At 50.6% G+C, this 25,297-nt stretch overlaps 7 protein-coding genes across 7 annotated transcripts; 5 read left to right on the forward strand and 2 right to left on the reverse strand.

The window, feature by feature from the left end:
• Positions 1-165: 165 nt before the first annotated feature.
• Positions 166-8,287, forward strand: GUITHDRAFT_101232 (hypothetical protein; the record flags this gene model as incomplete). Its single annotated transcript, XM_005839705.1, has 3 exons — positions 166-516; positions 577-8,207; positions 8,254-8,287. The coding sequence occupies 3 exons, from the start codon at positions 166-168 to the stop codon at positions 8,285-8,287; spliced, it is 8,016 nt and encodes a 2,671-aa protein (XP_005839762.1).
• Positions 8,288-9,780: 1,493 nt separating this feature from the next.
• On the forward strand, positions 9,781-10,212 carry GUITHDRAFT_101233 (hypothetical protein; the record flags this gene model as incomplete). Its single annotated transcript, XM_005839706.1, has 1 exon — positions 9,781-10,212. One exon carries the CDS (start codon positions 9,781-9,783, stop codon positions 10,210-10,212), a length of 432 nt encoding a protein of 143 aa, XP_005839763.1.
• An 892-nt stretch (positions 10,213-11,104) lies between these two features.
• GUITHDRAFT_150435 (hypothetical protein) lies at positions 11,105-11,591 on the forward strand. The gene has a single exon (XM_005839707.1). The coding sequence runs from the start codon at positions 11,185-11,187 to the stop codon at positions 11,440-11,442; it is 258 nt and encodes an 85-aa protein (XP_005839764.1). The 5' UTR covers positions 11,105-11,184; the 3' UTR covers positions 11,443-11,591.
• Positions 11,592-11,644: 53 nt separating this feature from the next.
• GUITHDRAFT_133222 (hypothetical protein) lies at positions 11,645-12,658 on the reverse strand (the record flags this gene model as incomplete). Its single annotated transcript, XM_005839708.1, has 10 exons — positions 11,645-11,682; positions 11,723-11,774; positions 11,816-11,857; positions 11,907-11,946; positions 12,036-12,085; positions 12,127-12,162; positions 12,218-12,300; positions 12,343-12,385; positions 12,424-12,486; positions 12,536-12,658. 10 exons carry the CDS (start codon positions 12,656-12,658, stop codon positions 11,645-11,647), a joined length of 570 nt encoding a protein of 189 aa, XP_005839765.1.
• Positions 12,659-15,747: 3,089 nt separating this feature from the next.
• Positions 15,748-16,647, forward strand: GUITHDRAFT_60061 (hypothetical protein; the record flags this gene model as incomplete). Its single annotated transcript, XM_005839709.1, has 9 exons — positions 15,748-15,811; positions 15,859-15,929; positions 15,980-16,024; positions 16,070-16,116; positions 16,173-16,218; positions 16,272-16,352; positions 16,400-16,459; positions 16,509-16,544; positions 16,588-16,647. Coding segments are annotated over 9 exons (510 nt in total), but the record flags the coding sequence as incomplete, so codon positions are not given.
• Positions 16,648-16,906: 259 nt separating this feature from the next.
• On the reverse strand, positions 16,907-17,651 carry GUITHDRAFT_92079 (hypothetical protein). The gene is made up of 5 exons (XM_005839710.1): positions 17,635-17,651; positions 17,429-17,586; positions 17,336-17,385; positions 17,209-17,291; positions 16,907-17,165 (listed from the first exon to the last, which is right to left on the reverse strand). Exons 1-5 carry the CDS (start codon positions 17,642-17,644, stop codon positions 17,032-17,034), a joined length of 435 nt encoding a protein of 144 aa, XP_005839767.1. The 5' UTR covers positions 17,645-17,651; the 3' UTR covers positions 16,907-17,031.
• Positions 17,652-21,669: 4,018 nt separating this feature from the next.
• On the forward strand, positions 21,670-22,073 carry GUITHDRAFT_64943 (hypothetical protein; the record flags this gene model as incomplete). Its single annotated transcript, XM_005839711.1, has 4 exons — positions 21,670-21,729; positions 21,774-21,831; positions 21,891-21,979; positions 22,023-22,073. Coding segments are annotated over 4 exons (258 nt in total), but the record flags the coding sequence as incomplete, so codon positions are not given.
• Positions 22,074-25,297: the final 3,224 nt, after the last annotated feature.

The following is a 25,297-nucleotide window of genomic DNA, read 5'->3' on the forward strand; positions in this document are numbered from 1 at the left end:
ACCCCTCCCTCCTCCTCCTCCTCCTCCTCCTCCTCTTCCTCCTTCTCCTCTTCCTCCTCCTTAGAAGCGTTCCCGTTATACGCCTGCTCATTCACTTCTTGATATTCCTTCGTCTGGTCTGACTGTCTTTTTCCTGCTGGCAGGTTCTGCAACAAACGCATCGATATGAAAACGAGAATGTGTCACCGTGTCCTCTGCATGCTGTCATGCGTACTGCTGAATATCTCATGCTTATCAAGTGCTTCTTCTCTGCTATCTCCTCCTACCTACTCCTCACGCCTCCAGGAGCTACAAGGTAAGATTGCTCAAGAAAAGGATATCATCCAAGAGCATCAGCACTACAGATCAGCCCAAGGGCGACAGAGAAGTGAATCTCATCGTTCCAGAGCACTGTTTCCTTCCTCTCGTGGACGACCTGCTCCGAGAAGTCAGCGAAGGACCCACGCGTCGGTGCGGTCTGCTTCTGAGCCCAACAAGGCCGCGAGTTCCCTCTCCCTTCTCGTCGACAACATCCCGGTACGCGATTCAACCCTCGGAGGGGTTGACAGTCCAAGACATATTTGACTTACCTTGCAGACTGCTACGGACCAGCTGGAGAGACTCGGCGACGATCTCGCAAGCATCACCTACAATGGAAGGCAATACGCTGCCTTAGATGGAGCCCAATATCAAATGGCGCAGACCAATACAATGGCAGACTGCCAGACCACGGCGATGAGGCTGCCGCTGGGCTGGGCCATCGCCCCTGAGGACTCAGACTCCATATCTGTCGTGAGCTACTACAGCTGGGGTACTCAGTACATGGTGCTTGCAAGTGGCACAGCATACCAAACAAACTGTTATTGGTGTCCACACAGCAGCTCTGCTCTGCGTAGTGCAAATGGATTGTACTGGCCTGCATCCTGCAACATGAGAATCCTGATCGTGTACGCTGGCTGTCCTAAGGGAGAATCCAGGAGGGGTTGCTCCACCTTGTTCCTTGACGGAGCTGAAACGCAAGAAGCGCTAGCACATTTCTACGGGCCCCAGAGCACATCTCTCCTCAACTTCTCCTTCCTGGCTCATGAAAAACTCAACTGGACAACCATTCTACCGCCGACATCCGTCGATGATGACAGCTGGAAACTCCCAGATCTCAACTTCTCCTTCTGCCTGCAAGGACGCGACTACGCATCATCGCTGTACGTCTCATCGAATGGATACGTGACTTTCGGTGGGCCATCCTCGCTCTCTTCGTCACTCTCAGCCTCCAGACCTCCCCTTCCGACTCTCTTTGTGGGGGGAGGGGATGCATCAGCCCAGTACATCGTAGGAAGCCCGGTCGAGGAGATGGATGTTCAAGCTTATGTGCTGAGATTCGAAGGAACCTCGTCCACTAGGGGCGTCCCAGGGCAGCCGAATCTCATCTTCGAGGTCACTTTCTTTGCAAACAACTCTTTGCGGGTAGCTGTTGGCAAAAAGGTCGAACAGTTCTCATCATTGTACATCATGTCTGATGGGAAAGGATCAACGCTCGCCAGCTTCAACATGCCGGCGACCCAGTCACGACTTCTTGTTTCAAACGCTCCTTCTCCAGAATCGCTGATCAACATTCCATGTCAAGTCTGCAACAACTCTATCCCTGCAAACTCCTCCTACTCTCCATTTTATGGAGGGTCCACCGTCGCATGCGCTTGGATCTGTCAGCCAGGATTTTACAAGCAAAGTGACGCCTGCGTGCAGTGTGATGGGAGTCCGAATCACGCTAGCTATGTGAACGATCAATGCGGATGGGTCTGCAATGTCGGATTCTACAAATCTGGGAGCAGCTGCTTGCCTTGTACAAGCAGGTCAGGAGACGCCATCTACACAACAGGAGGGCTCAGAGAAGACGTTGACAGCTGTGCTTGGCAGACGGTCGTGCAGGAAGGAGGTTTCACGTACTCAACGCTAGGTGGGTACGGCCCCAACTCGCACTATTCCTGGTTCTCGTGCGTGTCTGACTACCAACAGTATCTGGGGCTGCCTGATGGATGGTCGATTGCACCCGACAACGACATCAGCGTTAGAGTGACAGCTGGGTATGAGTGGGGGGCAGCCCGCCTCGTCGTTGCCAGTGGCTCCAGCTATTTCACTCGCAGTGTTCTCTCCTATGGCGACTCCTACATGTACTACTTCAGCTACTACCCTGGATCATACTGGGGGGGCTCATCTCTGTCCACATACGATGATATCCATTACCGCTCGACAGACTGTGAAGCTCGAGTGCTTCTACTTGCTCCAGTCTGCGCAGCTGGGTACAAGCGGAGCTCGTCCACAGGCTCTGAACTAGCTTCGAACTCTTCGTCATGCGTCCCTTGCACAAACATGCTTCCATCAGGAGCCCAGTACGTCTTGTCCCCTTATCCGGAGCAGCCTGACAGCTGTGGATGGAGCTGTGCAGAAGGTTACTACTCAACAGGCTCCACATGCGCGCAATGTACAAAGAAACCTGCAAACTCTGTGTATGTTGGTTCAGGCGTCCCTGCAAAGGCAATCAGCTGCCCATGGGCATGCCTGTCAGGATACCTTGAGGTTGATGGCCAGCGATGCGAGCCATGCAAGGCGTCACTTCCTGTCAACGCTCATTGGGAGGGTCCAACTTGTTCATGGGTTTGTGACTTTGGGTATCGACAGGATCCTGCAGGAGATTGTGAGGACATTACAGTCGAAAATCTTGGCCAGCGATACGCAAGCTTGGATGGCAGGAGCCCCTACGACACCAGTGTATGTGTTTGGCAGGCCGCTCGGGAGTTGCCAGCTGGCTGGAAGATTGCCCCCAACACAGCTGAGAGCATCGACGTTGCTACAACTTATCTGTGGGGAGCAGACAGAGTCATTCTTGAGGATGGCACCGCTTGGTATACCGTATATGGAGGCTTATACACCTGGGGTGAGCTGTACAGCTTTGACGGCTTCTACAGATCTCGCGACTATTGCGGTACCATCCTGCTGGTGCAAGAATCTTGCCTTGCTGGGTATTGGCGAGGTGGCAACAACTCTCAGTGCACGGCATGTAGCAGTTACAAGCCAGCGCACACGATCTACAACAGTAGTGGGCATCCTTCAAACGAAGACAACTGTGGATGGCGATGTGAGGATGGGTACTATCTATCCCTCGCAACCAATTCGTGCACTCCTTGCTCTCTAGCTCCTGAGAATGCCGTGTACACGCCAAGTGACGGCTACTCTTGTCCATGGGTGTGTCAGGCAGGTTTTTACATAGCAGGTGGCCAATGCAAAGCATGCCAGCTGAACTTGCCCGACTTCGCCTTCTTCGTGTCAAACGATGGGGATGAGCAGTTGTGCGAGTGGGCCTGCCGCTTTGGCTACATGAAAAGAGGCGGAAGATGCGTCGGAGTCGAGTTTCAAGGGAGATACTACACCACACTAAGTGGTCGAGGGAAAGATGACCCATCGACTTGTATCAACGAGCCCTACTTGTCGATACCTCAAGGTTGGGAGCTGGCATCCAACTCAGCACATAGCCAGCAGGTGACGTGGATGTACACGTGGGGATCATGCAGGCTGGTACTGTCAGATGGCTCGAGATGGTTCACTGCTTCGTCCTCCTGTGGAGCATACTCTAGCCCAACCGTTTGTTGCTGGGGCTCCCTTTCTTTGTACAACAACATGTATAGGAGTATTGATTGCAACGAAGACCTCCTGCTCGTCTCCATCCACTGCGCAGCTGGATACGAGCGCAGCGGCACAAATTGCATCCCTTGCAGCAATACTCTGCCAGCCCACGCGTCGTACGGGATGGCCTTAGAGTCAGAAGAGGCTCTGTTGCTGACCTGTGGCTTCACGTGCGCTGCTGGCTTTAAGCGATCGGGAGACCAATGCCTTCCCTGTGACAACAAGCTTCAGCCCAACACAGAATACGTCGAGCTGACATACCAGATAGGTGAGCAGTACGAATGTCAGTCCGCGTGTATGGCAGGCTACTTCCTGCAGGACGGTGCGTGCACAGCGTGTGGGGGAGGCAAGCCGGCGAGGTCACACTGGCTGAATAACGGAAACCTTGAGACTAGGTGTGCGTGGGCATGTGACTTCGGCTTCTACAGGGCGGGCGACGGAGAGTGTCAGCCGGCTGAGGTAGAGGGGCGGTACTTTGCCTCGCTCGACGGGTCGTCGCCCTACAGCCCGTCATCGTGCTCGTGCTCGCACAACATCCTGCAAGAGATCCCGACGGGCTGGATGATAGCGCCGGACACGTCGAGCAGCCAGTTTGCGACATGGCTGTACACATGGGAGCCTTGCCACCTTGTAATGTCAGACGGCACCAGCTGGTACAGCGGATCGAACAACGGCAATCCATATCCTCAACTGTGGACCAGCGGGCAGCTGGTCGCCTACAACGGCATGTACAGGTCGCTGGACCAATGCGGGTCAGTGTTGCTGGTGTCGGAGTACTGCGCGGCAGGCTACTACCTGAGGAACAACTCGACGTGCGTGAATTGCTCGAACCCGATCCCTATCAACGCCCGCTATGCGGTCCAGCTTGATCCCAGTCGCTACGGTGACAGTGAGTGTGTGTGGGAGTGCGAGGTGGGGTATGCTCGCCGTGATGGAGGATGCGAAGCGTGCAGGACGGCGCCGGAGCATGCCGTGTACGTAGCGTACGGGCAACGAGGGACCAACGGGTCACGGTCGGAGTGCGGGTGGCAATGCGAGGCAGGCTACTTCCTGCAGGACGGTGCGTGCATAGCGTGTGGGGGAGGCAAGCCGGCGAGGTCACACTGGCTGGAGGAGGGGGCCAACGGGACTAGGTGTGCGTGGGCATGTGACTTTGGGTTCAAAGCTCAGGCTACAAGGAGTCAAGATGGCTCGTTTGCGATGACATGTGAAGGCTTGATGTATGGGAATCGATTCTATGCTTCCCTGTACCAGCACATGCCGGAGGAACAGTATAATTGCAACACCGCTGCTGGACTGTTCGTCCAAGTGCCAGCTGGTTGGATGCTGGCGACCGACACTCAGGATAGCAGGCAGGTGATCGCAACGCATCGATGGGGGACCTGTTACATGCAGCTAGCAGATGGATCCATATGGTACACTGAGAGTTGTTACTGCTGCAACAATCCGCTTCTTTGGGGCATTATTTCCCTTGTGACCTTCAAGGGCAAATATCGTTCGTGGAGCTCATGCTCCGATCTTCTTCTAACCTCACTCTTCTGTGAACAAGGGTATTACCTTTCAGGCACCGACTGCTTGCTGTGCTCAAATACCATCCCTGGCAACTCGACGTATGCTCCAGCAACAGAGCCGAGTCAATTTGCAGACGAAAACTGCCCCTGGGCATGCAACGTAGGATTCTACATGAGCACAAAATGGATGGCTTGTTTCCCATGTTCAAATTCAATCCCAGCAAACGCTTACTACACTACAGCTGGACTTTCAGATCTGTCAGGCTCGTGTGAGTGGACATGTTTCCCAGGTACCAACGGACCAGATTGTGTGTACCCGGAAACGATCCGCCACGAGGTCAGCTACAACGGCAAAGTTTACTCGACCCTTGACAACATTGCGCCCGAGTCGCTGCAGATCTCCTGCCAGAACAATGGTGCACAGCCACAGGTCTCTTCAGCTGGTTGGACCCCACCCACAGGGAGCCAAGTGACAGGCAAGACAGAAATCATTACCAACTCAGTGTTCAACGAGACACAAGCTGGGCCCCAGCCCTCCTCAGGAACCTTGTTCAGTTCAGGACAGTACGTGCAGAATCAATACATCCGGTTGACGCCTCTGCAGACTAGCTCCAAAGGATACATATACTGGGAGGCAGTTGCTGGGAACAGCTGGAAGTGTACGTTTGAATGGCGAGCTGGGCAGGGGAACGGAGCAGACTCAACTTGGTTCTTTGCTTACCAAGACCAGCTGCCTACCTGGGAGCCTCAGGTGTTTGGTGGGTACAACTTTGTGTGTGATGAGTATGATAGTGGAGATGGCACTTACGGGAACAGCGGAAGTAGCTTTCAAGTACACGGGCCCATGAATGGGCAGTCAAATTCAAACCAAATTCAGACCGATGGAAACTTTGTAACTTTCACAGCCAACAAAGACTTTGTCATGGAGGACTGGACTTGGAGAAAAGCAGAAATACAATTCAACAGCATCAACTCGACCACCAATCACATAGTCATGATTGTTAACGGCAAGAAGTACATCGATATCATGCATACCCCTCCCGAGGGCTCCAACGTTGACTTCCTCAAGCCCAAACTCATGGGCTTTGCTGCCCGTACGGGAGCACTTTACGATAATCATGATGTGCGGAATATGCAGTTCATCAATTATCTCGATGTCCCAGCTGGATGGGCTGTAGCCCCAGCTGACGAAGATGCCATCCGAGTAGTAGCCTCCTATCCCTGGGGATCGAACGGACTGCTCTTGGGGGATGAAGTCGCCTACCAGACTGCTATGAGCAGCGGCAACCAGGAGACTCCAGGCACGGAGCTTGTTAGAAGCATGATGTTGCCGAGCGGAGTTTCCTCCCTGTGGTCCTGCAGCAGCGGCCAGTACGCCATCAGGATGCTTCTAGTACGCCTCGAGTGCGAGACCGGCTACCAAGGGCAGGGGAGCGAGCTCTGCATGCCTTGCTCTGGTAACCTGCCAGCCAATGCCGTAGCCACCTCCAACGCCAGCGGATGCTGGTGGAAGTGCCAAGTGGGATTCTACGAGGCGTCCGACCGCTGCCTTCCCTGCAGCCTCCGATACCCGAAGCCCGACAATGCTGTACACGTACAGGGCAACTCGTCGGCAGATCAGCCATGCCAGTGGCGATGCGGTGTAGGTCAGTCCCGCTACCAGAGCAGCTGCGTGCCTTGCACCAGCAAGCCGAAGTTTGCCTACTTTCTAGGACAGAGCGAGCTGGAGTGCTCCTGGAGATGCCAGCCTGGCTACTACAGGTCACTCGATCGCTGCCTTCCTTGCCCCGCCCTCTCGATGCTGGCGACAAGCGCTCGCGTTCTCCCTGCCTCTGTCTTGTGCAACATCAGCTCCTCCTGTCAGGATGAGGCTGACAGCATGATGTACCAGTGCGGAGCAATCTACGCAGTGACGACGGCAAGCGGCGGAGAGTACGCTGTGCTCATCGAAAACTACACGTCTCCCTGGGATCCTTACAGGGGTCCGATCTCACAGCTGAATAACAAGCTTCGATGTGGTATGCTCCAGCTCCCCGCCGGCTGGCAGGTCGCTCCTAACGACACCGACAGCATGGAGGCGATCAGATCGTTCTCCTGGGGGCTGGAGGGACTAGTAGTGGCCAATGGGACTGTCTTTTCAACGGCAAACTGGTGGGCAGGCGCTGGTCAGGTCCTGCAGCTTCAAGGCCTCACTAAGTCCATTCGAACGGACGTCAACGCCTTCGCGCTCTCTCCCGGGCAGAGCTGCCAGTACAGGCGCATCCTGCTGAAGCGGATCGAGTGCTCTGCTGGCACGTACATCTCCGGCTCGTCTTGTAGCGCGTGCTCGTCGCCGAGTTGCCGCAGCGGAGAGCATGAGATCCCATGCGAAAGCTTCCAGGACAGCATCTGCAGCACTGCCATCAACCCATGCATAGGCAAGTGTCGCTGCCAGCTTTTCGCCGAAGCTGTTGGATCTTTGTCGGACGGATCAGGACCTGGGAGCTTGTATGACGACGAGAGCAACTGCAGGTGGTTGATTCAGCCACCTGGCGCAACCTCCATTGCTCTCAACTTCACCTCCTTTGCGCTCGAGAACGGGTTTGACTTCGTAACGATCAACCAGTGCTCGAGCCTCGCAGGGCCTTCCCTGGACTGCCAGGGCAAGGTAGAGTTGACCTCGTTGACCGGAAGTCACGAGCCAGGGAGTTTGTTCTTCACCTCCGACTTCGGCATCATCGAGATCCTGTTCACGTCCGACAAGACGGTAGCGGAGCTGGGGTTCTCGATGAGCTGGGAAGCGTACGCGATAGGCGGTATCTTGGCCGAGTATTGGTTTGTGAACCCCAAGTACGTCCACTGCCAGATGAAGCACACGTGGGACGAGATTATCGCATCGCTAGCTGCACAAGAAGGCAACTACACCACAGGTGGACTTGGTGATCTGGCGGTGAAGGGCAAGCTGGAGGTCTGGGTCTGCACAAACCTGGACGAGTGCAGCCCGTCCCATGATTTGTTTTGTTACATCTATGATGAACAGAAGAAACTTTTCGCTCCCTGGTATGCCTACGTATACAGATGTTATCAAGGCTGACGCTGGTTGCAGGGACTTGGACAGTGTGTTGAAGATGAAGCGGTGAAGATCAGCTGGAGATCGGCAGGGACAGAAGGGAGGCATTCCCTGTAATGATTGACTTGATCTCGAACAGGATGAAATCATCAAAGTAGATTATCAGCAAGCATGACTGTATTGTGAACTAATAAAAAACTAAATTTGTACGCAAAACTTCACACGCCTTACCAATACAACAACCATGACAACGAATGAGCGGCCAAATCTTAAAAGAGTCAAACTTTACCCAGCTGTCTGAATACTCTCATTCTCGAAGCTGATGAAGTTCAACCTAATTTTGTAGTTTTGCATTCCGAGGTCTCAAGGCTACTGCATCACGTTCAACAAGCACGTGTTCAACGAGGAGAGGTTCCGAAGTCTGCAGGCCCTTCGAGCAGCTCTAGTCGGTCGTTCTCCTCACTCTTGGGATCATCTCGTTGATTGCAAAGATCACCTAGCACATCCTCTGCTGCTCCCGCAGCAGCATTCGATGGTGTAATATAGAACATGGATGGGAGAGCAGTTGCTAATTAGGTCAGTGCATTGGGAGAGCAAATGAATTTTGTTGTTATGATCTTTTTCGACATCAATCTATTGATGAATGGAAATTGACTTTCAATGAGTTTGATCATTCTATCCCTGTCTTTGTTTGCAGACATGATTTCAAGGATGGTAAGAGCTCGATCAAGTAAATCTTCCAGGGACAGAAAATATTCAAGGGCTTGACTTTCAAGCTTAGCCATGAAGGACTATGCCAAGAAGTGAGATTTTCAGAAATGATGAAGAGCTGTCTCGAACATCAGTGGCGTTTGCGTTGTCCGATGGCGTCAAGCTGTTTGTGATTTCGACTTGCACGTTCGTCGTCTCTACTTTTTCCACTGCCGGCAGGCATGAGGCTCCTGCTCGCAGGTAGCCAAGTCTTTGCATCATCACCACGATGATTCACAGCCTCAGCCTCGCCCTCCATCGAAAGTCCGCGGATCAAGCTCAGGTTGCTGGAGCCCTCTGCTGGAGGAAGTTGAAGTGGTCATCGTCGGACCAAGAGTTGTCGAAGGAACAGCAGAATGGTCTGCACCGATGGTCATGTAACCTGAAGGTTGTTGTAGAAGATAGATGGTACTTCCCCAGCTGCTATCCTGCTGGGAAAGTACGACGTGAAAATTTTTACCGACTTGTTGAATCGAATGCCCGAAGGCTCGAACAGCACAAGAGGACCTGCTATTGAGCCGTTCTAGGTTTGCGATCTCGTAGACCTGCTCTGGTCATGAACTCCAGGGGATAACCCCTGAGCCGGGATGGTGGAAAATATCACGTTCTAGCTTCTCACCTTGATTCGCTAGCATGAGTCCAGCAGCGCCCTTGAGCTTACGCAGATCTCTTGTTATGACTGCTGCAGGCTTTCCAGGTCTTACCGTCTTATTCAATCTGCTGGTCTACTGCTTCTCCAGGTTGCAAGGGCTCAAGGTTTGACCCTAGCTGCCGATTCCAATGTCTCGGTACTGTAGTGAACAACAGCTGCGCATGCCCAGCGGGAAAGTTTGGATATCTCCTCAGCTAGTGTCCACCTCGGGTAAGATTCCCACCTCAGCAAATGAATTCAATTCAGAGCTTGTGATCGCGAGCCAGCTGGTGGGTGATATCAGTGCAAGTCCCTTGACAGTCACCAAAGTTTGCTTGTATGGCCATGCTGTAAGCGCAAGGCATGTTTGTGAAGCAAAGGTTGGCTTCCAGCCGGAATACTGTAAATCTCAGCTGGTCGAGCTATTCAGCTGGTCGAGCCATTCAGCTGAAGTGAAAGATGGGATTGACACAGCTACCTTGCGAGAATCAGTCTTCCAGGCAAACATCCTCGCGCTCGAAGACAGGCCAGCTAGGGTCTATCCATGCGCAAACTTGCCCGTGATTGTGTCATTAAGAAACAGACTTACTGACATTGCTGAGCTGGTGAATTGACCCCATGTCGAGTCTAGCACGGAAGGTCTGTTTGAGATCGAGCAGGCATATGCACTGCTAAACGTCAAGGTCTGCTGCTGGACCAATGATCGCCGAGCATGACCGAACGAGTCAAACACATACACAGGCGATGTCAGCTCGAGCACGTTGACAGAGCTAGCGTTGATGGCGTTTAGGTCGAGGACAAGGGGCTGCTCCACGATGCCGTACAGTTGTACCGGCTGTAGACACGACATACACGACATCAGAGGATCACGTCAATGCGTGTCTGTGCCATCAGCCATAAGATCTGAATAAACGTCATGGAGATCTGAGTAAGATCTGAATAAACGTCATGGATTTCTTCATGCCGTTTACTGCTACACAAGTGACAGGAATACCTAAACCCTTAACCCTAAAACCAGGAAAGGCAACGCTATGCATACTTAGAGCCTTCAAAGCTGTTTGAACTATACCAAACTCTTGCTCCCAGCTTCCTTCGCGCCCTGGCGGCTTCCCCTATACCTGGCGCGCAGCCATGATGCCTGGAAGAACCGTAAACCCACTCGGCTGGCTCTAGGTGGTTTCCCCCGGTACGACATTACCTCAAAGTTTACTCATACAAGATGAGTAAATTTGAATAGTACGTGACTTGCACTCCCCGATCCGACGTCACGTCCATACGAACAAAAATTGAAACTAGATCTTTTCGTTGACAATGATAATCATAAGGCGTATCTCTGTCTTAAGATAGCGTTTGCTGACAACTGAATTACACCCCCACAAGCCTAAGCAGTACCCCTGCTTGTCCCTCATTGACTGGCAAATTGACCCCCATGGGTGGTTTACGACTTCACAGCACGTCATCAACGGATTATCCCATCCGTTCCCCTTGGCCTCCTTTGTGTGGACTGCTCCAGCCGTTCTTGCTGCGCGATAGTCGTGTTCTCTTGCCGATCTTGATCTTCTTCCTGCTTCACTTCAAAACAAGTCATGTGCCCTCAGATGACTCCAAACTTCAGCCATTCTCGTGCCAAGCACGATTCAATGGTGACACTCGAAGAGTTTCCGTTGCCTTCTCCTCCCGACCGCGTTTCTTCTGCTCCGGATCACATGCTTCAACTGAGCACGTCTCCTCCGTTCTCGTGGTTCAATCAAATTTTCAGTCGTCATAGTGACCAGCCTCCTCCGCCTGATGCAAAAGATGGAGAAGTGGTGAAAGAATTCACCCGTGTGCCAGGATCACTTTGATGTAATGACAGTGACTCGACAGTTTTAGAATAGAAGTAACAGCTTGTCTTTAGGGTAACGAGTGTACATTAATTTAGTAAATGATTGCTTACTCAATCCTCAAGAAAGAAATGTTCAGGTGGCCTAAAAATAAATTTATTTAGCAGAGCATAGGAAATTATCTAACCATCTGACAGCTTGCTTCATGGCACGATATTATTTCTCAAGCTTGAATTGCTTGCTGAGCTGTATTTTCTGCTGCTTTTGTTAAATATGTCGCATACATTTGGATTCAACAGACCTTCACGGAAAAGAATGAGCGTGACATCGGAGCCCTGCGGTCCAGTGATTGCCTGCAGGATGATTAGCACCGTACGCTCCAGCAAACGCGTACCTGAATCACTGTGCTCAGAGGCTGGTTTTCAACAGAGGTTCCCTGCGAAAAAGAGGAATGAAAAACTATTGTTGTCGCTATGAAACTGAACCTGGATTGCTAATATGATGTCTCCAACAAAAACATTCCCGCTGTTCAACGAAACTAGTCACTCAACAGCAATTGAATTCAAAATGGCACACGGCAAACATGAGAGATATTCTGAGACGAAAAATTACACCTTTCGTATGCTGTTCCTCCAGGAGCAAGCTTTCGAACAACATGAATGAACTGGACTATTGTCATAAACAGAGGGCAACAACAACTGTCACCTGGCCTGGCTCATCCTCTAATTCTTTCATCTCAATCTGAGAGCATTTCATCAGAAATTGATGTGATTCGAATACTTTGTGAGCACATCACCTGCACTCCTATCCCAGCCATAGCTCCTTTGGGAGGAATGATGCCAGGAGGAAACACGCGCTTTAAAGTAACTTGAACAACCCCTGAAACTGACTCACGCGGCTATACCCCTCCTCAAATTTTACCTGTAATGTCCAGATTGTGATGACTCTGGTTGTGACCCTGATGCTGTAAATTTAGGCACAAAATGAGATGCTCTCGGATACTTTCACTGGAGGATTGGCACCATCGACGCGCGGGGTGTTCCCTGCAGCCCATAGGCGCGGGATCTGCGAATTCAAACACATCACTTCCATTACAACCTACCATCATCTGTACCTTGGGAGCCGGTGCTTGATCAGGAGGAGAGGTAAATCTGGCAGCGTTGAGTTTCATAAAGGGCAGGGCAGGTTGTTGGGGCTTTTGTAGCGATGGGGTAAAAGTTTCCTCTTGGGAAACCATCGTGGTCACGATGATTTTCTTTGCCGCCTCATTCTCGGAAGCTAAAGAAGCGCCTTCAGCTGCATCTACATTTGTGTCCTTTCCACCAGCTGCTTGGTAGGGCTCTGTCAAGTGAAGACGTCAAAAAACTCTCAACGATAAGGAGCTCAGCGTAACCATCAATAGAGGAGACTTGCTCGGAAGCGCTCTGACGTCGTAAAGCAGCGCCCTCCTCCTGCTGTTTCAACCTTGTCATCAACGACTCCTGTTTGTAAGATCTTCAATAAATCAACATGCATTTCGAATCATGTGAGATATAACATGGCTTTGCGGAGGGGGTTTTGTCGATATTGAGGCAGGCACAGGTAACCCCTTCGGACTCGTCGAGGCATATGTAGACTGGCGGGTAAGAAAGGATGCCATCTTGTATACGTTTGAGTCTCGCGAGTCGCACCCAAGAAGCAAATCACCTGATGGTGGCCCCCGATCATTGCAAGGTCAACTGGGGTGTGACCTCGTCGATCCACAGCATTGACAGACGCTCCACATGCTACGGCTTGTTAGACTGTTTCCGCTGTCCGCTCTCTGCTTTACCGAGAAGCTCCTTTGCTGCTGAGATTCTTCCAGTCGCGGCAGCAATATGGAGAGGAGTGTGTCCCTTTTCATCCAGGCTGAAATCCAAATATCGTCATGAGTAGACGTCGACACCCGCCCAAACCTGTGAACGTATTCCTTGCCTAAGAGCCGAATGGTTGTCGTGTCGTCGGAGGCTGCTGCCTGTAGATAACACGATAGCTCACGATTTAGTGCAGGTCCATTGTGATAAATGCAAATCAGACCTTGTGTATCATCGTAGAGCGATATGAATCGATCCTGTTGTGGTGCGTTCAATCAAATCATTCAGTCTGTGAATGATGGCGTTGCAATTTTGCCAGCATTCTCACTTGGGGACAGTGGTGGACTGCAGTCCCGAATTTCCATTGGCATGAGCGTGCATCCAGCTTTTCTGATGTCAGACCAAGAGGCATTGCTTTTTCACTAAGACGGAGTTCATACCCTCGGACTTGTACATCTTCTCCCCGTTGACGTGTTTTGAACCTGGCATAACATGAATAGAAAAAGCGAAACTTGAGAGGTATAAGATACTTGAGAGAAGATTCAGATGACTTGCTGCAGAGGTCTTCGATTCCCGCTGAGGATGTTGTGAGGATTTGTAACGAGCTAGAGGAAAAGCTTGTCATCATTCTTACCGACGCCACAACAGGTGGCACTTAAAGGTGAACTTGCTGTCCCCCCCATGCACTTGAAAAACGGCTGATAACATAGTCAAAAAAATAGTCTCTGTCCCATTATATGCTCTCTGTTTTACTGCGGTTGTAGCCATAAACAATCCCACCCAGCTTGTGTATCTTCTTCTTCTCAACATCAATCTCACTCATACGCTCAGCGCTGCTTCTATTCAACTTTCACTCTCCTTTCACGCGTCGCTTCTCGATTGCTGCTCATCTTTGCTTTCAACTTGACCGTCTCTTACAACTGACTTGACCACCCACCCCGTCCTTGTGACTCTGTTTGAGTGAAAATATCAATTAATTTGATGGGCAGCAGTCAAATCGTCTTTATTGGGCCGTGCTGTCTTTTCGTTTTCGTACCCTCTTGTGGCCTCTCTAGTCTAGAGTAGGGTGGGTTACCCCTACGGTACACTTTTATAGGTATTTTCTCTAAACATACCCCGGTACATGGCCACCCCCTACCTCCATCACTTTATACTCAGCATGGATTGGTGGCGGCCACCGCTTTCATGGATAGATAGGAGGAGGGAACAAGGGATGAAGATGGAGGAAAGACAGAGAAGAGAAGCAAAGACGGGCGAAAACTTGAAGACAGCAGGAGAAGGGAGAGAAAACAGTCCGTGAAGACGAGCGGAAGGTGTTAGAGATGGGAAAAGTCTTGCATCAACATGGGCGAACCACATTTACTCAACATGGGAAAGAGTGCAGATGAAGAGGATGAAGAGGGAGGGGGAAAGTAGCGAACATGACAAGAAGAGATCACGATGGTTAGGTGCATTGAAAGGTATGGCGATCAGTTTATGCATAGGATTGAAGCGCATGAAGAGAAATGACATTTCATATGTCGAAAATAAGATGCTGGTTCAATCCTTGAAGAGATTGTGATGTCAAATCTTTTGTCTATTTGATTGTGATGAATTGAAGAATCTGAAAGGAGTTCGAGAATCATGCTTGATGAAATAGAAAATTGCAAAATAGAAAATTGCCATGCGATTTTCATTCAAATGGACAAAAGAATCGGAAATGAGAAGTAGATTGTTGACATTGATGCTGCTGCAGGGGGGGTTTGCGTGGAAGACAGCTAGCAAGAGAAGAAGGATTATGGTCAAAGGATCCTTCGCTACTTTCAGAAGAGATTTGACGTATTGTTTCTTCACGGTTGTTTACTTCACGGTGTTTGTTCACCAAGCACATTCTTGGAGGTACTTATACATCTTTGTTGTTTTTTTCTTCCTCTTTTGCTCTTCTTGTATCCCCTGGTGATGTGTTGGTCTGTTTCGCAGCGCTCCAACAACATTTAGGACATCAAGTTCGAGCATGGGCTCCTGTCTCACACCGAAACTTCTTGGCCATGCAAGATTCTCTTGTGCTCGATCACACATCAGTGCGCTGCGATGCCTCCGAACCCCCGCCGCTCAGAATCGACTTGGTGCGAACTACTCGTGTTTGCTTGCACCTTCTAAAAGATTTCGTGACCACTGGCTTGCTTCCGCTCCCAGGCTTGAAGTTTCCCCTCCGTCTGAGAGGGGGCTGCATGGGTTGGCTGCTTCCTCAACGCTTCAGAGACCAGCAGCAGAGCCTACGCGCGTTCGTGTCTGCGGGAGGCAACGACTCGAGCATGAGACCTGACGAATCAAGCAAGGAAAACACCTCCGTCAGACCTCAGGTCCTGCCTTCATTCCAAATCTCTCTCCTAGCATTTCTTGTTCCAATGAGATGTACTCCTCTGCCTGAGGAAAACTCCTCGGCTCCCCTTACTCCTTTGTTACATGCTCCCTACTGTGATTAGTCAAACTCGGCCGACAATACACTTGCCAGGTTGTCTTCATCCTTGGCGGTCCTGGATCTGGGAAGGGAACACAATGCGGAAAGCTTACAGCAGGTATACAATCGAAGGGGAAGGCAGCGTGATGATAAGGTCGCGATTAGAATTTCGTCGGATGCGCCATCTCTCTGCAGGCGACCTCCTTCGAGAAGAGAGAAAGTCTGCAACCTCTCAAGTGGGATTTTATCTCTCGTGGCATTACAGGACGCTGACTTTACCTCACAGGGCGAGATGATCGACCAATACATGAAGGAGGGAAGAATCATTCCCGTGCGTTTTGATTACAATGATTTCAATTTGCTCAATTCAAAGCAGGTGGAAATCACAGCTCGCTTACTAAAACAAGCGATTGACAAAGACAAGTCAGAGAAACTAAGGGACTGAGTTCACGTATGTCTGACATAGGTTCGCCTTGTAGGCATCGTTTTGATGTTTTTCTTATTGATGGATTTCCGCGGAACATGGTGAGAGAACACCTGATGATTGGTATACTTCCGTTGTGACCGCGGCCTCGTAGGATAATCTGCGAGGCTGGAATGAGATAGTAGCTACTGACGTCAACGTGCAATTCATGGTCTTCCTCGAGTGTAGCGAGGAGGTTTCATCTTTTCCCCGAGGTCCTTTGGCTCCTCACCATGACCGCAGGTGATGACTGAACGACTGAAACAGCGAGGAGAGACCAGTGGGCGGGTTGACGACAATGAGGTGAGCGAGGATCGGACGGAGGAGGATGGTGAAAGCTGCTGCTGTACAGGCATCGATTAGAAAGCGTTTCAAGGTCTATCAGTCGGTTGGTGCTGAATCTACTGTTGGGCTTGCTGAAGCATGAGCAGGAAACGATGCCAGTAGTGCTTCAATTCGAGCGAGAGAAGAAGCTCAGGTCAGTCAAAGCGAGGGACAATCATCGAATAACCAGCACTGCAGGAGAATCCGAGCAGACGAGGGGTCCATCGCAACCGTTTATGCACAAGTTAGGAAAACCATTGCTCCTCTCCTCGAGCACAAGGTCAGCAGAACCTCGCAGTCTCACGCCTGACTTGCTGTCGCAGAAACACCGGGGTCTGGGAGGAAAACTATCCTTCGTGGGTGATCTCTTAAGGGTGAAATACGAGACCTTCTTGTGCCGTCGTTTCTGACATGTCCACAGAATTTCTTCTTGACCAGGTTGGTGGTCAGTCTCCTCACTCGGGTCCGGAACAAAAGCGCATGATCATCAGCTGTAAATTGAGAGATCAACCGCAAGTCGATTCACTCCTGCTGTGCGCTCGGTGAACAAGTCAATCCTCACTCCTTACTGCCAACTTTGACGGAAGAGTTTTCGACCCAAACCAGTATAGCCTCCCGTAGTCTACATAGAGCTCTTCCCCAGAATGAATGACGCGCGTTGCGATGACATCTGCGTAGCCATCGTCTGCCTTTCGGTCAGACCATTCAATCATGACCTCTTGCTTTACCAGGCTTCTTCTGGAAGCGGACGTTATGTCGATCGGCTTGGCGGCAGTCGTTGATGTACCTTGCCTTCACCTCCGGGAAGTTTCTGGCATCGCATGAGTTTCGGTGGGCGAGGAGGGAGGGAGGCACTTGAGGTCGATGTATTTCTGGGGTCCAAGGCGCATCAAGAAGCTCTTGTCCTGTTTTACCATCAGCTCATGTCTTGCACGGCAACATATCCACCTCAAGCTGCATGGCTTCTTTCGTAGTCAGAGTCCCTAGGGGCGATTCATATCGACATATCGTTTCCCCTTCCATGAAGTCTCGAGAAGCAAAAAGACCCATCCCTGCACCAGGCAGCAAAGACTTGGCGACCAATAGATCCATGTCCAGTCTGCTTTCTTCATCGAAGATCATGACAAACAGGCAAACGTTCGATTTTCGCGTACCACCCGACATCCATGAAGTCGAGAGGAAATTTCTAGCCTGTGCTTTTGAATCATTACATAAAAACTTGTTGTAAGTTGCCCAACCAATATCTTGAGGCTGTATTATCATGTTCCAGAGCGACAAGTCATTTGAATCTGCATGCACTTTCAAAACCAAAGCGAAAAAAGCTACTCAGTTTTGAACACTACAACACAGCACAATCTTAATGCAGTGTCATAGAAAGGAAACTTCGGATTCAAATTTTCCTCAAGGATAACATTATGGCTTCCTGTAGCTCGGAATCTTCATCTATGCCCACATCTACCGGGTCTGTCAGATTTTTCTGGCTTTGTTTGCTATTCAAATCTGAATTGTTCCCATCGTTTTCATGTTCACTTGTAGAAAAGCCTGATGATGCTTGGACTGGAGAGTATGAGACGGATGGATAAGAATTTCTCTCCAACTCCCTTCTAGAATGCCCAGACATGGCAGACATTGAAGAAAACAATGAAGACATCACATTCATTCTTGGCAGTTCAGCAAAGACATGTGAACCACATTTGAATATCAATCCGACCAAGAGCCCGATCACAGCAGGAATAAGAGAGAACGGCAATCTATACAAAAGCAGCTGAGAACAAAGCAGGATCTCAAACCATCTGTTGTCTATTCCAAACGTGAAGACAGAAAAGCGAACCTTCACGGGGATTTCAAACAAGTAGCGACTGAGAAGAGAAAAGTACAGGACTAAGGGGCCGCTCTTTGACAACTGGCGAGATTCTATTCCTAGAGGTAGGAAGAATGCTAATAACAGCATCACAGCATGAGCAAAGCTTGCGAGGAAACACAAGAGCAGAAACTTCGAGCGCCCCAGATGACTTTCAACAAGCCTCATCCGAAACAAGAAGAAGCAACCGAACAACGTCTCTGCGCAAGTCTGCCACGTGATCCATCCCGCACACAAAGTCATACAAAATGCTGTGATGGAGGACGTGGAAAAGCGAGTCAGAACGTCGAAGAAGGGCGTTGCGAATCTCCATATCTGATTGCAAGCTAGCAGGCAGAGTGAACCCAGCGCAAGCTTGCCCGTGACGGGATAGGCTGTCCAAATTGAAGCTGCCATATCCTCCTCCATCAACGCTGAGACCAGTGAGAGTAGGTGATATCACATATGTCTTGCAACCATTTGCCGCACGGGAAAGCGCAGCATCTGTAAGGGGTGGAGTGAGGCAGAACAAGCGGAACAGGCATTAGGAGCGAGCCAAGTGTAAACTAGGGAGTGAAAACATGGAGGGGGTGGCAAGTCATATAGTACAAGATGGAGAAGGGGAAAGAGGGAAGTGTGTGAAAGGGAGAATCCGACAGGGGATTGGAGGGGTTGGCATAGATGAGGATAGAGGATGTGGCAGTACCTGGTCTCCAGCAGGAGCTGACAAGCCTCACAAGCCTCACAAGCCTCACACGCTTGTCTACACCCTCACTGCTCCAGCTGAGCTGAGCTCTTGGTGCCGGTGCTGGTGCCGGTGCTGGTGCTGGTGCCGGTGCTGGTGCCGGTGCTGGTGCCGGTGCTGGTGCCGATGCTGCTCAACTGGCTGCTCAACTGGCTGCTCAACTGGCTGCTCAACTGGCTGCTCAACTGGCTGCTCAACTGGCTGCTCAACCAGCTGCTCAACACTGCTCAACCAGGAGGCGGGTCGGAGAGGGTGATGAGGGTACACGTTGGCGGGAAGGGCAGTGGGCGCAGAGGACTGGGCGGGAAGGGTGGGGTAATGACAGTACCCCTTCATATGAGTGAACTATTGGTGATAAAGGTATGGTAGAGGTACAAGGATCGATTTTAAACATGGAGGTAGGGTGAAGCGAACAGATGGATGGCCGAACGTGACATCCAAAAAGGTGGGTGGGGTGAATGGGGTGGTGTCAATCAGAGGGTACTCAAAGGGAATAGATAGGGTGCATAGCATGTTCCAGGGGGTTGGGGGTAGCGAGAATAGTGGGAAAGCGAGATTGTTATGTCCTCTCCTCTTCCAGTCCTGCCTCCCTCGGTCCTCGACAGCAGCACATGGTCAACGTAGCTCACCATGGCAGCTGCAGCGCTCAATGGCTCTGAGCACTGACCTCCTGCCAAGCGCCTATCTCTTGCTTGACTTGATATCGTCTTGCTGTTCCTTGCTCGTTTCCTGGGTATCTATCCAAGCTATCTGTCGTGGCTGAAACGTTGATTCTGATCTGTTGATTTGGAATGAAACCCCAAATACGTTTGATTGTTGAGTGCGCATGAGGCATGAAAGAAACTGATTGTAGTGTTCGCGATGCCATGAGAAACGAAGATAACGTGTCTTGGAATGAAACACACCAGAACGTGGATATGATTGTGTCTGATCTGGCCTTGCACAGGGATATGGCCTTGAGCTCTAGAAAAAGAATGCTTGGAGGGGCACCTGGTACAGATGAAAACGCAATCCGAAGACGAGTCAGGTCTCAAATACACTGTTTTGTCCGCTGAGTTCTTTGACCTTGTGATATGAGTTGCACAACCCAGACTTTGTTGCAATATCTGTTATGTTGGGCGACTGTTACATTTGAGTTGTGGTGGAGGTGGATGCATGATATTTGCGACTGCAAGAGTCCCAGAGATTCGAGCCATTCGTGCATGACGTCGATTCGCGATATGACATGAGATACCTTCTTGTTGTCTGTCGCGTCATCAACGATGTCGAGAATTGTCTGTGGATAATTTTGTGTTTTGGGGATCTTTGCAGACTTCATGAAAAGCAATCTTTTGGAATCTGTTTCAAAAATTCTTGTCTTGGATGGTCCCATGTTGTCAGTGGGAAGATGATTAAGGTTGTTCTGACACTTTGGGTACACAGAGGGCCTCCGGGATCTCGAGTGTACGTGGGTAATCTTTCATGGGAATGCTCATGGCAAGACCTGAAAGATCATATGCGCGGACCTGGAGGAGATCTGGTGCTACTTCTCGTTGCTCATGTCTGGCAGTCTTTCCTGAAAGTTTGTGAAAGGACGTTGTATACTCAGAAGTGATGTACGACAGTGGTGGAAGAAGGTTCTGTGCGTCATCGCCAGGGTTGCATTCCCCTGAGACAAGTTTTTCAGCAAAGGATGTGCCCTCGTAGAATACTCTTCACCTCAATTTGCAACAAGAGCAATCGAAGAGCTTCATGATACTGTGCGCATAACGCAGTCGTTCAATTTTCAGACTGAACACACTTCAGGAAATAAGAGGGCGTAAGATCTTTGTTCGCGAGGACAGAGAGGACTCAAGGGTGTACGTTGGAAACCTGAGCTGGGAAGCTGCTTGGCAGGAAAATGAGCCGAATGCTTCCTTCTCTCGCCTTACTTGGGTAAACAGGATGTGAAAGACCACATGCGCGGACCCAATCAGGACATGGTGAACCTGGCTCTGTAGACCATCTTGCATTTGATGCAACCTCAACCTTGCAGGACGTGAAGCATGTCGATGTTCTCCTGGACCCTGTAGGCAGAAGGTTGGAAATCATAGACTTTTACGTGCAAGAGGAGGGTTTCTGACTCTGTTTCATCCAGCAAAGGATGCGCGATTGTTGAGTATTCATCTCCTGCCGAAGCGCAGCGTGCCATTGATGAACTTAACCACACCGTAAGTAGTATGTGGTGATTTGATCCCTGCTGTTTGAATGATTAGTCGTTGATCAGGATTTGTTGGGGAGAAACATTTTTGTGCGTGAAGATCGTGAGAATGGAATTTCGAGCAACAGTGAGAATTGATGAGTTTAAATCACTTTCTCATCCGATTTCAGACAATGGCGTAACTCAAGTCACTTTTAATGGCGTCAACCACAATCCGGCTGTGGTTCGAGGACCTTTCACCGTCATGAGAGGTGTTCTCGATCCCAAACTTGTTGTTTCTGATTCGTCCACAGGAAATATGAGGCCGAACGTGCCCATGCCTCAACGCGTCCAGATGCCCAGAGTGACTCGAGGTCATTTGACTGCTACCAGCTTGAGACCTAAACCCTCTCTGCCCAGGGCCCCAGGTCCGACCTGCTCTTAAACGGCCTGGACAAGGTCGCCGCGTGTACGTGGGGAACTTGTCGTGGGACTGCCAGTGGCAGGTAAGAGGCTGGAGCTCTCCGAGACTGCGCTGACAGCAATCAAGGACCTGAAGGATCACATGCGAGCAGCAGGCGAAGTGCGCTATGCGGACATCATGTACGGTGAGAGCAACTCTGCTGAAGCTGGTTCACTTTCCACAATGATTTACGTGAGGCATCAGGACCAGATGGAAGATCCAAGGGATGCGCTTTGGTTGAGTATAATACGGTGGAAGAAGCGCAGAAGGCTATCACAGAGCTGCATGATTCTGTACCCGAGTTTTGAGAGTCGAAATTTTACTTACTTGCTGCAGGACCTTATGGGCCGCTTGATTTTCGTGCGCGAGGATCGAGAGAACGTTTGATGTAGTTCTCACGATGTTAAGTCAGTTCTCAACGGGTCGCCCGGCGGACTCCGAGCCTGTGGAGTTCCCGGCGCCGAAAGCCTCTCGTCGTAGAAAGTTCTTTCACTTCATAATTTTGGTAACGAAATTTCGGCGCGGATTTTTAAAAATGAAAGTCTGAGAAATTTATGATTTGACGTCACGTCATTGTAGCACGGACAGTTGCCGTTGGCCCAGTGGCTCCGGTGGCCGGGCCGAAGCCCGACCCGGTGATCGGGCCGCCGCCCGCGGCCGTCGCAGCCGCGTACTCAGCGGAGTCCAAGTTGAAGCCTCGGCATGAGTGGGCCGGGGCCGGGCGCCCGGCCAACGGCGGCGGGAGGAGAAAAAAGAAATCGAGGCCAGTCAAGTTGACGTGAGGTTGAAGGCGGGAGTGGGAGAGGGAGAGAGAGAGTCTGTGGGACATAGCGAGAGGAGGGGGCAATTCTATGATCAACGGAGACTTGGAATGAGTATGGACGCCCAAAGTTGGCAGGAGAGCAGGAGAAGTCAACATGAGGCCCTCAGAACTCATGTCAGCTCTCTTCATGCGCAGAGGCTCGAGCAGCTTGATCAAGCAGCAACTTCTCATAGAGAGAGAGGGGCAAGGCTCAAGCAGGTCCTGAGCGAACACCGACGCATATTGCATGACTTGTCCAAGTCCATGGAGACAAAGAGCGATGAGCGCAAGGATGGGCTGATCGACAAGCTTGGAGGGCTCTCCCAATTCTTCAAGCAAGATTTTCCTGCCTATGCAGGCAATGCAGCGTCGAGGTACGAGTCAATGCAGAACACGCAGAGCAGGAGGAAGAATTTCAAAGTCGAGAATCCATTCCTGACAGAAGATGTGTCGCAGACAGACTCTTCCATGTGTAACTTCGAGGCGGGGTCAGACCTGGAGGACAGGTGCTCAGAACCTCTTGACGTCTTCGATGCGTCAGCGATCCCTGATCAACAAACTCCGAGGGTGAATACACCCGTGACAAGCGCCCGCAATCACCACGAGCATAAGCAATCCAAGCTAATACGAAATGGAAGGATCCTTGATAGAGAATCTCACTCTAAACAACGAAGCGCAAACAAAGACTCTCCTCTTCCTGACCCAGATCAACTGAATCTCGTGGACTCCATCCACCTCGACGTCTTAGATCAGGACGGACTGCATTTTTTGTGGACGATGGAGAAAGAATTTGCAGTTTTTTTTAACAGAGTCAAGCACCTGGAGCACACCATGCAAGCTGTCTCCTCTTCTCTTCATCACACGCTACAAAGGTTGCAAGATAAATTTTGAACTTCTACTGAAGCCGGAACGCAGACAGAACACCATTGTATCTGAGCTACGAGGAGGACTTCTTGAAGAAGTGAAACTCAACAAAGATGGAACCCACATCCTGTCTGATCTTGAATCTTAGTTGAATGCGCTGAAGAATGCTGTGGGAAGCCTCAAGCATGCAAAAGAGCAACTAGAGCAGCAGCTCATTGCCAAAGACCAACACATTAAGGTTTATCGAAACAAGTTGTATCTTTAAATACTGATGAAAGGTTTGAAGAGAATTGAAGAAAATCTGGAAATGATGAGAAGTCATGTAAGCTATCAGAACAAGATGTCAAGGTTCATTCGTGTCTTCTGATTGCTCTTGTAACTTTCCGTCAGTCACATCGAGAAGCGAGCTGATGTTTGCGAGGAGATGGTTCTAAACATCGAGCTATGCCTGGCTTCAGGTGTGCTTGCGGTTCTCGCCCGAGAAGCTCTTGTGCTCCTTACAGCCTTGCAGTGCGACAAGAGTTTGTCCCTGGACATGCAGGTTCTGCTGCAAGAAACGCTTTGCATGAAGAAATCGCTCGCAGCAAGTCGCTGTCCGAACAGCTGCTTGCAATACAAGTCGAGATGGCAGCCAAGGTTTTTGAGCAGAAAAGAAAAAATATTCTGATTTCACGTTGCAGGACGCGAGAATGCAAACTGCGAGGATCGAAGCGAAGAACATCTGGCACAAGCTTGAGCATGTCCAGAATGAGCATAGGAGGAAGATGATTTCTTCTCAGCGACTGATCTCAAGCTTGAACCACAAGGTCGTTAAAAGTCAAAGATGATGACATGTGCTGACGTTCTGCCGGAAGAATCGCGAGTACGAGAAGCAAGTCAGCGAGCTCAAAGATCAACTTCGACTTGTACAACATGCGGGAGGAAGGGAAGGAGGCGATAAAACGATGGAGAAGAACCCCCTAGCAAGGGAAACACCTGTTGGTCACCAAGACTTCGCCATGAGAGTGGTAGTCACTTTCCTCTCCTCCCCTCTCTCTCCCTCCCCTCCGCTTCACTCCTACCTGCTCCCCTCCTCACCTCCCCTGTCCCCTTCCCCTCTAAAAACCTCCCTTACTCCCCTGCTCCCTGAACGCGATTGGCACTTCACCCCCCTTCCTTGCGTTCCTCCACTGACATCTTGAATCTCTAAGAGAAGCTCGCTGCCCGCGTCTCTTGGACTTTCTCCTCTTGACCTGACCGACGACGATCATCGAGAGCATGTAGAGTCGCTCGTGAAGGTCAGCAGGAGGATTGAGAGGCCGGATGAGCAGACATGACTCTTGTTGCCGCAGTCAGTCGAGGGCTTGTGGCGCCTTCAAGATGAAGCAGCTGGCGCATGTGACATACAGGATCACGATCATGACCAGTATCAGTATCAGGATCAGGATCAGGATCAGGATCAGGATCCTCCAGGCAGACTTGACGAGAGCGCGGCCTCGTCTGAGGGAGGGATGAAGTACCAGATTCTTCAATCCGCCCATGCTGATCATCACGGGGCTGACATTTCCTTCTCATTCAACCTGTAAGATAGCAAGGCTCCCCTGCTTTCTCCCTCTTCCCCTCAACTAGCGACTCTTCTGACCCTCATCGCCTCGCACTTTCGATCTGAGAGTCACATCATTTTCATGTCTGTCTCAATGAATGATGACAAACGTCGCTCGCCCCTGCCAAAAACACGATGAAACCAAACAAGTCCCCCTCAGAGGCAGATATACAGAACAGGAAAGGCAGCAGATTTGACCCCATTCAGAATCTTAACTGACTTTTAGTATTAATAAAGAAATTGAGCAAAGCTTCAAGTGGATTAGGCGGTTGGAGAGTGTTTTTCGAACAAAGGGCGTGTGAAGGCGTGTAGAGTGTGAGTGAGTGCGGGGGAGGAGGGAGGAGACGAGAAAACACGATGGCA

Source organism: Guillardia theta (assembly GCF_000315625.1).
Source record: "Guillardia theta CCMP2712 unplaced genomic scaffold GUITHscaffold_7, whole genome shotgun sequence".
Taxonomy (NCBI): Eukaryota; class Cryptophyceae; order Pyrenomonadales; family Geminigeraceae; genus Guillardia; species Guillardia theta.

What these genes read in the sequence shown, in the direction of transcription:
- GUITHDRAFT_150435 (XM_005839707.1), top strand. Translation starts at nt 11,185, where the DNA reads ATGTGCCCTCAGATGACTCCAAACTTCAGCCATTCTCGTGCCAAGCAC.
- GUITHDRAFT_92079 (XM_005839710.1), bottom strand. An exon ending in CAGAAATACATCGACCTCAA is followed by an intron (nt 17,292 to 17,335) that starts GTGCCTCCCTCC and finishes ATGCGATGCCAG; the next exon opens with AAACTTCCCGGAGGTGAAGG. An exon ending in CCGCTTCCAGAAGAAGCCTG is followed by an intron (nt 17,166 to 17,208) that starts GTAAAGCAAGAG and finishes ACCGAAAGGCAG; the next exon opens with ACGATGGCTACGCAGATGTC.